General features: G+C 43.6%; 1 protein-coding gene across 3 annotated transcripts in view; it reads left to right on the top strand.

Moving 5' to 3' along the window:
- tspan4a (tetraspanin 4a) overlaps window positions 1–12921 on the top strand; it is a 124071-nt gene that overhangs the window by 22199 nt on the left and 88951 nt on the right. For 2 of the 3 annotated variants that reach the window (XM_035164144.2, XM_035164150.2), the window contains exon 2: window positions 4535–4614. In XM_035164144.2, the coding sequence (XP_035020035.1) occupies window positions 4552–4614 (63 nt within the window). In that variant the 5' untranslated portion in view covers window positions 4535–4551. Of the gene's footprint in view, window positions 1–2981; window positions 4615–12921 lie in introns of those variants that run through there. The other variant, XM_035164136.2, reaches the window with a different exon arrangement.

The following is a 12921-nucleotide window of genomic DNA, read 5'->3' as shown; positions in this document are numbered from 1 at the left end:
AAATTAACCAAATTATCTTGTATTCTAAAGACATTTTCTAAAAATGAATGTAATCACCACTAGTGACATAATTTGTGACCTTGGACAAATGAACATAACTGGGTCAGTGTTAGTCTGTGAAGATTCAAACATGCAGGTCGTGATATTTATTTCTATTTGAGCTTCTTGAACACGTTTCAACTCTCATCTGAAAAGCTTCATCAGTTCCTTCGCACAAAAAAAATCACTGAGTCGTGATCAAACGAAAAACTGTTTATCTCCAGATTACACCGTAATTAAGATGCAGTGAGAAGATAAGACATTGAAAAACATCAAAAGCAAACAAAAAACCAAACTGCTCTTGCCCACTGTGTCAATGTGAAGGTTGTAATTTTGAACTGGCACTACGGACACTGCGTTGAATCACTGTCTCTTGATTCACAGCCTCTAAATCTGTGGAGGAAACAAGTTGCATTAAAAAGAAGCTTGTGAAGTCTTTAACTTTCCTAAAATAGCATCAAATTAAAAGTTTTAACTGGAATCATTTGGGGGGGTTGCATAAGCTGCAAATTCTACCAGACAGACAGCTCTAAATTATTTGCCAGTCTTGGCATTCTCATTTCTCACGCTCATAATACTGCTCCGTGCGCACTGCAGTTATCCTCGTCGCGTGTTTTGTCATTTAGTGGAGAAACTCACAGGAGACTCATATTCCAGCTTTAAACAAGGGAAACCAAAGCCAGCCTCTTTCCCCTTTATGGCTGTGTGGAGAGCAGAGAGCAGCGCAGCACGCTTTGTGTGTCTGACTGTGCACATAACTCCATTTACATCCTGATTTCACCACACAGCGATTCATAATGTGCCCCCCCCCCCGTCTTCAAACCCTCAGTCTTAACACCGATTCATTTCATCATGGTGCGTATCATGTTTCTCTGCTGCAGCCAAAACCTTCTTTTTCTCCCATGCACATTATTTGTACATGCTGAGGACATCAAAGCTGCAGCCGACCCCGGGGTGCCGCCGCACATGGACTTTGTGTGTGCGCTGGTGTGTGGGCACAAACTCGTTTTAATTGCTTCTTCAGGACCTTTGGTTAGATTGTCCACAATGAATGGAAATGCAAAGTCCTATTAAGGGTAGCAGCCTGTGTGTGTGTGTGTGTGTGTGTGTGTGTGTGTGTGTGTGTGTGTGTGTGTGTGTGTGTGTGTGTGTGTGTGGTCCAGGTATTTCTCATGTTTTGGCATCTGTTGAACCAGAAGCTTGATTTTTCCCACGTTGCCTCAGAGCGTTGTTGCTCACAGAATTTGAACTCACAGTTGAGTTCAAATTCAAAAAGCAACTGCAAATATCAGCTTCAGTGCTCCAACAAATTTGAACATATTTGGATAAAGACCTTCACACGAACAAAGTCCAAAATCGTGTCTGTCATTACAATATTGGTGCCAAGTAATGTTTTTGGAGGTAACCACTCACCCACTGTTCCCCTGCAGGCTCTATTCATTAATGTGAGTGATTCACTACAGCCGTTTTCAGACAGGAACTTTTGATAATGTTCGGACAATAGTGTCTGGATATCTCTGTGTTCATGTGAGTGCTGGTGTCTGGGTAGATCATGTAAGAAAAAGGACGTGATGTATAAATTACGCTGCAGAATTCACGTCTTTGCATTTACAGCACACTGACACTGGCATCGGCTCTTATGACTAAAAGCTCTCAAGTCTTGTTTTCTTTTGACATCTTCTTTCATTTGTATGGCTCCTTTTTTCCATCCTGAGATATTTATATAATCTTTTTTTCAGTTAGGCGTCTGTTGCACGTTCGAAACATCCTCAACTCGCTTGCGGTGAATTCTCTGCAGATTTACCTTCTGTATTCTCACATGATCTCTGGAGAAAGAGCCGAGCTACTGGCTTGGACATATGCGTACTAACAGACAGCCACTCAGATGATTTCAGGAGAATATTCCCAGTTCAATGTCTGAAAGCACCTTAAGTCACATTCTCTCCCCGAGGCCGTGGCATCCACACGGGAGAAATCCATTAAACACTTGATGTGGCCAAGTCAGTACATTTTAAACACCCCTCACATAACCACTGACCCGTGATGGCGGCCAGGTTATGGAGGGCGTGCAGTCATTTTGTGGTAATACGAGCAGCGTTGCACATTTCCCTGTGCGTTTGTACGGAGAAACACTTAAGGTGAGAAGTTTGAAGCGTGGAAATCTGTGCCGAGTGCGGCTACATGGCTACTGTGTGACCCAAGTTCAGAGGGAGAGAGAAACATAACTGAAGCCAAGCGTGCAGAGAGCAGTCTGGGTTTTGCGCAAGAACAACCTCTGCATGTGGAATGAGTTCCAGGCAGGAGGCAGAGAGGAGAGGAGGAGGAAGAGGAGGAGGAGGAGGAGGAGGAAGCACTAGCGCAAGTGCAGCAGGCTTCTCAGCAGTGCTATGTTAACAACACACCAGGTTTTGTGTGCGTGTCTATGTGTGCAAGCTCCGTGCCTTGTGTGCGTGCGTGCGTGTTATCTGGTAGATGGTGGGGCATGATTGGCGTGTGCACGAGGGAGGATGGGGCTGTGAGATACTGATTGGACGCGCTCCCTTCTAGGGTGTGGCCAGAATGTGAATGACTGCTCCAGGCGATGGAGCTGCCAAAGGTTTAGGGGACAGTTACCGAGGAGGGATGGGGTGTTTGAGATTGTGTGTGCGCAGGGGGGAGCGTCGGAGGCTGTGAGAGGAGAGAGGGAAGGAAAGGGGAGGGGGTAAGAGGGGAGAGAGAGAGAGAGAGAGAGAGAGAGAGAGAGAGAGAGAGAGAGAGAGAGAGAGAGAGAGAGAGAGAGCAGTGTGCATTTGAAGAGAGAGAGAGAGAGAAGAGAGAGAGAGAACAGTGTGCATTTGAAGAGAGAGAGAGAGAGGAGAGAGAGAGAGAGAGAGAAGAGAGAGAGAGAGGTGGGAAGGAGAGAGAGAACAGTGTGCATTTGAAGAGAGAGAGAGAGAGAGAGAGAGAGGTGGGAAGGGAGCTTCAGGCAGCAAATCTGGACCAGCGCTCACACACTGCAGTCTCTCTTCAGCAGCTCTTCTCTCTTTCCGTCTCTTCTTCTCACTCCTTCTTCACTTCCTCGCTGCTTGGCCATGACCCCGGTGGACACCCTGCTCTCTTTGCCCACCTAGAGAAGAGGAGAGAGAAAAACCTTGTGGCGGAGCAGGGGGGGAGACCAGAAGAGGGGACACCGCACACTTTGCCTCACTGATGAGAGTGGAAATGTATTAACCGGCGTCAGCACTGAGTGCGGAGCGCAGAGAAGGACCCGAGAGTGAGGAGGTGCAGCAGGGAAATTAGAGCGAGTTGAAGAGGGTGATTTGCTAGATGTGTGAAGAATAGACTGGAGAGAGAGAGGCAGAGAAACCCCTCGACACTTATTAGACCCAGGACAAGTTAGGGCAGAGACAGGAAATTGTGCGAGGTGGGAATTCAACAGGGATACAGATTCAAGGAGCCAAAGAATGGTCACACGCGTCGTTCATCCTTTCATGCCTCCTTTCAATCTTCCTCCATAATTCATAACACCATCCTTCCCTTTCACCTCCTTGTTTTTCGTTTAGCTCTTCATTCCTTTGTTTTTTTTTTAAATGCATGTCAGCAAAAGCACAGCCACACTCTCATTCTCAGCGGATGTGTGATCTCTTACCGAGTTGAGTAGAAGTTGATTGGCCGCAGCGGGGGTGCTGTTGACCTCCTGGCGGACAGCACCTGCTGCTGGGGGGGGATTTTTCTCATGAGACCAGGTAGGAGGTTTCCAGATCCTTTCGTCAACCCGAAGCAGCCGGAGCCCTCCGGTCGTTTACCTGATTGAGGCGTTACGAGATGAAACTGCAAACCGGCTTATCTCCAGAGAGCGTGACACCTGTGTTTGAGGGATTACAGGGAGGGAAACAGAGATGTGCAGATGTGTATGTGTGTGTGGATTATGTCCTAAATACACAGAATTACACAGGTGTTGCAGCAGGATTATGCAAAGTCTCCAGCTGAATATAGTGGCACTGCAGGATTAAAAGAGAGGAACTCAAGTCGAGGGAATGGCATCACATTATCTTCAACAGATTAACTCAGATTTAGTGTGATCACACTTTGGGGTGTAATTAAATCAGCCATTCTGGGGTTGTGACAGGGGTCAGACTTCTTTTGAGGATAACTGAGGTAGAAATCCTCTCTCAGCCCTCGGTGGAATAACTTCGGTCCCTCACTGTGGACTTTTGCACCTGAAACACACAGAGTTGTCGGTTAAAGACCCTGAAAGCTTGTTCCACTTCTACGATGAGACGCTCGAGCACAGACGAGACTCCGTACCGGCGGAGTCCGTCCTTGGACAGTAAACCTGACTCGCCACCGTTCACTTCTGGTTTTCACCGCTTCAGTGGAGAGTTTGAGTACAAGCGGCCGCCGTTTGCGTTTGGCTTCCACACGACAAAGGGGCCGCAAACGTCCAAGGGGCGCTACGCCCAGGGGAAGAAGTATGTGGTGTTTTACCTGGACCTCTCCTTCATCTTCCTCCTAGAACTGCGGCGCTGCAGGATGGCCGAGGGTTGCATGATGGCCCTGCGATATGGAATGGTCTTCTTCAATCTTCTTTTCTGGGTGAGTCCTTTATCAAACATTATTTTCCTGTCTCTGAATGTGAATATGTGACTTTTTGGGGGAGGTTTGTTTTGCTTTCTTGACTTTTACATTTCTCTGTTACGCATATTTTTCTGATCTTGCTCACTGGAAGCTGTGTTGTGCTTGTGTGTGTGTGTGTGTGTGTGTGTGTGTGTGTGTGTGTGTGTGTGTGTGTGTGTGTGTGTGTGTGTGTGTGTGTAGCCAGAGTGATGTGAGAGGAGCGAGGAGGGGGGTGTGAGAAGAAGACAGATCATGCATTTAGATCATGTGTGCAGAGCCCACTGTGTGGGTGATTCAAGCTTGTTCCCTATACAGTACTCTACGTGTGGGTGTACACAGCATTGTTTGTTGTTATAAGCTTTGGCATATTTAGAGCCTTCATTGTGTGCATACCAGTTAATCACACAACGGAGCTGTACAGCCCATCAAGGCATCTGCTGTCAATCTGCTCTATCTGGCCGATCGTATCTGTTTGCCGCGGGGGATGTTAGATCTCCGGTGTGTCTCTGTATCTGTCAGTCCCTCTCCGATAGCCCCACAACAGATCGCTTTCATTAGCACGGTGAAGCCTGTCATGCTCCCCAGCGGTGCTTCACATTTGAAAGATCTGGATCTCATGCCACAGTCTCCCTTTGTGCAATCCGCTGCAACGCTGTCAGTGAGTTTTGCGGAGATGCCTGCCTCTGCCGGGGATCGCTGATTTGTCGAATCTCTCCTCCTCTTATTGGAATGAGACAAGTCCTATGATGCTGAAATGCAATCAAGTTACCAGGGTGCAATATCCCTTGAGGAATGAGTGACCTCTTCACCTCCACATCTTGTCAGCTATTAACGGCTGTCAAAGAGAGGTCACAGCATTTCTTATTAGTGTATTGTGTCTCTGTGTGTCTCTCTCTCTGTGTGTATGTGTGTGTGTGTGTGTGTGTGTGTGTGTGTGTGTGTGTGTGTGTGTGTGTGTGTGTGTGTGTGTGCGTGTTGCCGCTGGGGCTTCGTAATGACCACTTGACCATGACGAGCTATAGCCTTCTCCTCCTGAAAAGCCAATCATGTTATGATCCTGCAGGTAAGAACAAAGGAGCCCTTCCAATATAAAGCTTGTCTATGAAAATAATCGTAGTAGGAACTGATTGCTAACGTCACACGTCATCATTTCAACAGCAGCAATAAACTGTTACATGTCAACTGGTTCGCCCGGATCCTATTGTTTTCCTAGTTTCATTCAAAATGTAAGTTGTTATATGTTAATTCTGCAGAGAGTAGATTGTATGGGATGGTAGCTGTCGCACAATCAACACAGATTAAACAAACTTTGACTCCATTTATATGTTTAGTTTTAACTTTACTTTCACTAAAGTGACAAAGCAAACAACCTGTTGTTGAAAGAGAAGCGCAGAATGTGCTCATATCAACAACAGCTCTCGAATATAATGATTATTTTAGTTAGCATTCATATTGTAATTTACTGCCCTCTTGTGGAAGCAGTAGGCTGTTGTCTCTGAAATGCTATAATGAATAAAAAGATGGCCGACACGGTAGCTCCCCGAAAATGAAGCCAAAGATGTATTTAGCGTTTAACGTCTAAAAAGTCGAAGTACACGCCAAATACATTTGTCGTAAAGATGGTTTCAATGACTTTAGGCATAGTTCTTATCACACTGATGTTTGTTCAAGTGTTCAATTTGGTTTTAATAGATTATTTGATGATGTAACGGCGGGATGAAGAGTCTTGATCGACAGCTGAGACATTTGTGAATATGTACGTTGTGAAGAATCCTGGATCTGTGATGCGCGACTGGCGATAGCTGCGTGTGTGCTAGTCCAGCTGCACTTGACTCAACTTCCACTGTTCTGAAATCAGTTATGATATCGTACATATTATTACCCACCGGCACAGATGTGCATTACTTCAACAGTTTTTTCTTCCTAAGCGTTAAGAGGAGTCAGAAGCAAATAAACAAGCAAACACCAGTGATTTATCTTCTCAAATTGGTATAATTTATCCCACTAATCACTTTGGTTTAAGTGTTTGACAACAAGAGGAGCAGCTTTTAGTAACTCCCTTCGCAATCAAAGCTTTTACATACTAATGTATGCAATTTACATATTTAATAACACCAAAGCCTTTTAAACCTGTCCTGCTTTGACATTATTATATATTATGATATATAAATATGTTAAGGTGAAGGTGTAAGGTACTCTGTGCGAAATGTGCAGAAAGTTTGACAAGAGCTGAGGCAGCATATTGAGGCAGGGAAAAAAACTGGCACCTGGGGGTCAGAAATACACATTCATATTCTTCCTGTCAGATTTGTACACATGATACTGTCTTAAGTAGTGAGCTGCAGTAAAAATACTTAATTTTGACGCCATTAATCTGATTGAAACTGTTCCTCATCTCAAATCCTCCACGCACTCTCTTGATCCGCTGCCCTCAAATTTCTTTAAGAAGGTTCTTAGTTGCCTGGCAACAGATGTGTTGCAGATAGTCAATAGTTCATTACTCTCCGGAGTTTTCCCTAAAGCCCTGAAGACCGCATGAACTCAAGGCTAATCTGCATCCTTCAGTGCTGAATAATCACAGGCCCATGTGAAACATGTCATTAATTAGTGGATCATTTGGAAAACTATTTTTAGACGACTCACAGTTATCTTTGCCTTTGTCAGTCTGGATTCAGACACCACCGTAATAATGAGAACTCTTATCAAGGTTTCAAATGACATTAATCTCAGCTGTGACTCTGGTAAAGTCGCTGTTCTCGTGATATTATACCTCACTGCTGCTTTTATTACAGCTGATTATGGTTGACATATATATTGGTCCGTCATACAGTATCCTGAACTGGTATAAGTCACATACAGAGACCACTTTGTATCAGTTGGAAGTTATTCATCAGAGTGCCTCAACATGTGGAGTCCCACAGGGGTCGATTCTCGGCCCTCTGTTATTCATAAATGTACATGCTTCCATTTGCCAATATCAATATCTGGTGTATTTATCACATGTATGCAGATGACACACAGTTATATATTACTGTCTCACCAAGCAACTATAGCCCATTAGTTTCCCTGCTAAAGTGGATTAAACAAATTAGTAGCTGGATGCAGCTTTTCTAAACCATTTTCTAAAATCATGTTATTTGGTGCAACAGATGAAAGATGCAAAGACACTGCTCACCTTAAGAAACCTTGTATCCTTAATTCAGAGCTTGAATTCCAGCAGTCACATGAAGTCAATTATAAAATCAATCATTAACTACATCAGAAATATTGATTTAGTGCAGATGCATGTATTACAGTTGCATTTAGCCATTTAATTATGTAAATAGGTTTGTTTTATTGGTTTCATTCTGTGTGCTTTGATTATCTTCTATAAGTCGGCCTCTTGCTTATGGTTGTACTCTGTGAAAAGCACTTTGCGTGGCCACCGGTATGAAATGTGCTGTACAAATAGATTTGTCTTGCCTTGCTCTCTCTAAATCTAAATCACAGAGGAAGTGGGTGCACATGAGGCTCATTTCAACTCCCACAGTTTTCCATTAACAGATGTAGAAATGCCTAAAAAAATCAATTTTAGTATCAAAACTCGCGGCCGCCCCAACCCTCTGTAGACCTGTCAGTGCGAGGAGCAGGAGAAGAAGTGCAGTTTCTCCGGCTGCATCTTCCCCAGCAGCACGAGAGCAGCTGTCAATACACACAACCATTACGCAGGGGCTCGGATATTTATAGCCCCCATACCTCTCATTCATCATGTGTGCTTGCAAACCATCACAGAGGTGTCTCAGTCGTCATCGTTAAAAATCTGCAAAAATGGTCAGTGGTTGATTTAAAGTTCTTATTGAAACAAACACATCGTGCTTCACAACTCAGGATAAAATGGAAACCTGGGGAAATTATGCCTCATCTTAATAACCCATATGAAATCTATTCTAGTGATACACTTTTGATTTACACCTGGCATCCGTCAACCTATTTCCCCCTAATCACTTTATATTTGCTGTAATCTCCTCCTCATCATATCACATGCAGCTAGAAAACTGTGTGTACTGTCTGAAGTATGCATGTAGAATGCCTTTAAAAGAACCAGTTTATGTGAGGTTAATGGCATATGCATGTTTTAATGTATAGAAAATGATTTATACATCTGGCCTTAGGGCTGTGATGTATATTATGCTGAGGTGGGCTGTTCTTTAGGTGTTGGACTCTAAGAATGTCAGCCATGAAGAAAGTTAAAGGAGCTTTCGAGGATAAAAAAAATGACGGACTGAGCAGTTCCAGAGTGTGCAGCGACAGCCACCGGGGCTGAGATGACAAAAATCAAGAAAAACACCAGGAAGAGAAACTCAGGAGGAAAAGTCGAAGAAATAGAGACAGCGCAGAGCAGAGCAGGAGGTTCAACTGACAGATGGTCTCTGAGAGTTTCAGAGCAAAGATGAAAACAACATAACAGCAAGTGCTTAGCTGCAAAGAATATATGAATCTTACCAGGTAGCAATTTAAAAGAGGAAATAGAGAACTTCCTCCAAGTAGTCGGCACTTTCTGTCGTCCTCAGAGCGCAGCAGCTTCCAACGACACCGGACGGAATCATAAACACCACTTTGAAAACAAGAAAGATTATTTGACAACATTGTTTCAGGATGATTTCACACTAACAAATAGGTAAGTGTGGGAGCATTTGGAGGAAAATACATAATGTTTCTGTGTGTTTATTTTGGACATAAAGCAGACAGAGATTTTTATGATGTGTTTGGAAAAGTGAACTGAGTTGGTATCATATTATCTTGTGTTTTGACAAATAAAATAAACTACACAACAGAGACGGTTACAATAAATACATAGAAAGCATGTTATCACCCTTTCCTGAGAAAAACACCCAGTTATATTAGAAGTGACTTACTGATGTAGTAGAAGTGTCCATGGACTGAATGTCTGTCTGAGGCTCTCCAGGGTTTTATGTCTCTTTTCCTCCGCTGACAATTTCCACAATGACACCAGTTGTTCCACAGTCCAGTGTTTTTCTCTACCTGGTAAAAGCCACTTGGGAAAACAAAAGCGTTTTCCTCCTCCTGTCTCGTGTTAAACAGCTTTTTCTTTGAGTCTTAAATTGCACCCCTCATTTTTTTCCATAGAATTTAGTTGCAGAGAGAATTGCCAAGCCAAAGCAATGTTTATAAGCAACCAATCTAAATGCATTACTCCACAGCCATTACACAGTGCAGTCAGCACTTAATTCATAATGATACGTTAAAGCAAAAGGAGTCGTCTAATGCCACTTTACCAGCGAGTAAACCCACAGTGAGAGGACGACAAAAATAATCACCGGCGGGATCATTTTTTCTGTCACACTCAGTAGACGTCCAGGAGTTTGTCATGTTGCAGATACGCTTCGTCAGCCAAAGTGTCAAAGTGACAAACTGCGCACACACACACACACAAACACACGCACACACACGCACACACAAAAGCAAGTGTTAATATCCACGTCACTTCATATCAAGCTCAGCAGCATCAGACGAACACGGCAACACGCATCGTGAGAGGACACATGAAAGACAGAGGGAGACTGTCAGCATCACTCTGCACAAATACAAGTTAAAGGAGGACTAATTTAAGATTTCATTATCGAACACTCAACACCTGCTGATCTACAGACGAACAGTTTGTGCTCAGTTACACGTCTCGCTCTGCAGGCGGGGACGTGCTAATATTCTGCTTCCCTCCTGATCCCCACGGATTAAAATGTAAACCTAAGATTTGGCTGAAGTGTATCTCCTGGGAATAATAAAAAAAAGAAGCCCAGTGCAGGGATCCCCCATTGCTCTTTCCCCTCGCTGAAGCTAATTGGAAAGTTATCTATAGGTTGTCTGTTGTCAAGGAACTCATATAGTGTGTGTGTGTGTGTGTGTGTGAGAGAGAGAGAGCAGCGGTGTCTGAGGACATGGAGGGACAGCAGAGGATGAGGGACGTCTCTGAATGGTGGAGGATGTGGTGGTTAAGGGCTTCAGTTCCAGCATAGATCTGAAAGTGAGTGGGGTGGGGGGTTCCACTGGTGGCAGGGGTCCACCCTTCTTTGATTACAGGCTGTCAACCTTGTCAGTTGTACTGTACATTAGGCCTTCAAGGTCCAAGATGATTTTAGACACTTGTTATGAGCCATGTTCAAGCCATAAATGTATATTTTTATAATCGTGGTAATTAATGTGATATTAAAACCAGCATTCATGTATTTCATTGCAGAACAGTCATATGATTTAGTTTACAGCTCAAAGTACTAGTTGTATCTCTTTAAATACTACTCCTGTCAAAGCAGTGGGTACAAAGAAATACAACTTCACTGAAGAATAGGAAATATATTCAACGCTGTATGAAAAAAACGATCTTTTCAAGTGAAACAAGAAAAGTTTACAATTTGTTTCAGGCTTTTCCATTATTCTGTATTTATTTCATGTCTTCTGAGGGTTTTACTACATGTTTGTCAGATGGTTTGTTGCTTGAGTTTCTTGACGGCAACTTATTTCATCAAATATTCTGGTTCCTCACAGCACGTAGCCTCGTGACACAGAAACCGGAGGTGTCTAGGACAAACTGTCGGCGTCGCTGACTAATTTGCTGTCAGGAAGAGGGCGAGAGGTCACAGGGTCAAACTGAGACGGGTTAGTGAGAACGGGGGTGTGACTGAGGTCAGGAGATGCTGGTCGAGGACGAGCTGAACGCCGTCCTGCTGGAGGAGCGACTCTCAATTCTGTGTCACCTTGTTATTCATGTTATCTTTTATTTATTTTCATTTTCTCTGATTTCCAAACATATTTAAAACTAAATCTGGCTGCTTTTCCTCCTCTGTTTTAAGGGAATTTTTAGGTGGAGTTTCGTTTACACACAAGTTTTACCTGGATTTTATGTCCCCAAGTAAATAAGTTATGTTCCCTGCTGCTCACATTTATAACGTCTGTTTAGGTTGAACAGATTTGTTTTGCAGCTCAGACGATGTGTCTGGTAACAGAGAGGAAAAGACAAATGGGGAAAAAACGCAAATGAACTGCAGATTACACACCTGAGTGCCTCTGGGTTAAAAAAAGAGCAATTCATCTTAAGTGTGTTTGAGTGTTTTACTTTTAAATCTTCAAATTAAAACCCAGATCTTTTCCTTCACCGAGTAGGTTTTGTTTTCAACCCCGTCCGTGTCTTTTTGGTTGGTTTGTAGATTACAGAATTAAACAACAACAAAAACAACCAAATTGGTGTAGGACGGGGAAGACCCCATTAAATTTTTCCGTTTTAAAATATATACAATTTTGAATATTAAACCCTTGAGAACAGTATGGGTTAGCTTACTGTATATTAGAGGGGGGGGGATGCAAATGAATGTGGCGTTATGAAAGCTATTATTGGTTCCAGTTATTATGACACACATCAGTTATGATTATACCGATTTTTGGAGTCTGCGCGTCCTCCTCTCTAATCCCCACTGAGTCTGATCCCTGTGATTCCTTCATATCATTAAAAGGTGCACGATCCTGCTGATTGTCATGGAAACTAATCCTTTTTCAAAGCGCCATGTCACAATGAATCTCAAGGTCTGCGTTTCTTTGTGTGTGTGTGTGTGTGTGTGTGTGTGTGTGTGTGTGTGTGTGTGTGTGTTCACATACATATCACAAATAAAGTCAACACATCCCACTCAGATTGGAATCCAGTGACTCTTCACTTAGTTGAGGCTCCAGTCAATTACTCTTACTTTAATTTCCATCACTGTGCGAGTGTGTGTAACAAGCTCGGCGCTGTAAACTCGTACATTATCGTGGTCTGTGTGGGCGTGAGCAGCCCGGGTATCACTTCTTCCCAGAAAAGACGTCAAAATTATAAGTATGAAACGGGAGAGATGGATTTTTGCGCTCCAGGACAACTGCTGATTATCCTCTAAATGTAGCAGCAATGACTCTACCGTAAAATTGCAACAGTGGGCAACTCAAAAATATGCAACGATGCACAATGCTAATCTTCTTCAGTGGAAACCACCACAGAGCTGGGGAAGGCGCCCCACAGCTACAAAATACTAAAATAAGACTTTAATTTACAGCCGCTTTTTAATTAATCTCGTTAGCACAAGCGTGGCTTTTCCACACCTCGGTGGGACGGCGGCGGCGGCGGCAGACGCTTCAGTGGGGGAGACTGGGACAGAGAGGAGATAGGAAGACAGCAGCCAAAGGGAAGAGAGTGAGGACGTGTCCTCTGAAGTTGTGTTTACTTGTCATCATAATGTAGGTCAGAGCCCAGCGGAGGAGCCGTGGATT

Source organism: Hippoglossus stenolepis, chromosome 1 (assembly GCF_022539355.2).
Source record: "Hippoglossus stenolepis isolate QCI-W04-F060 chromosome 1, HSTE1.2, whole genome shotgun sequence".
NCBI lineage: Eukaryota > Metazoa > Chordata > Actinopteri > Pleuronectiformes > Pleuronectidae > Hippoglossus > Hippoglossus stenolepis.
This window is presented reverse-complemented; position numbering and strand designations above follow the sequence as displayed.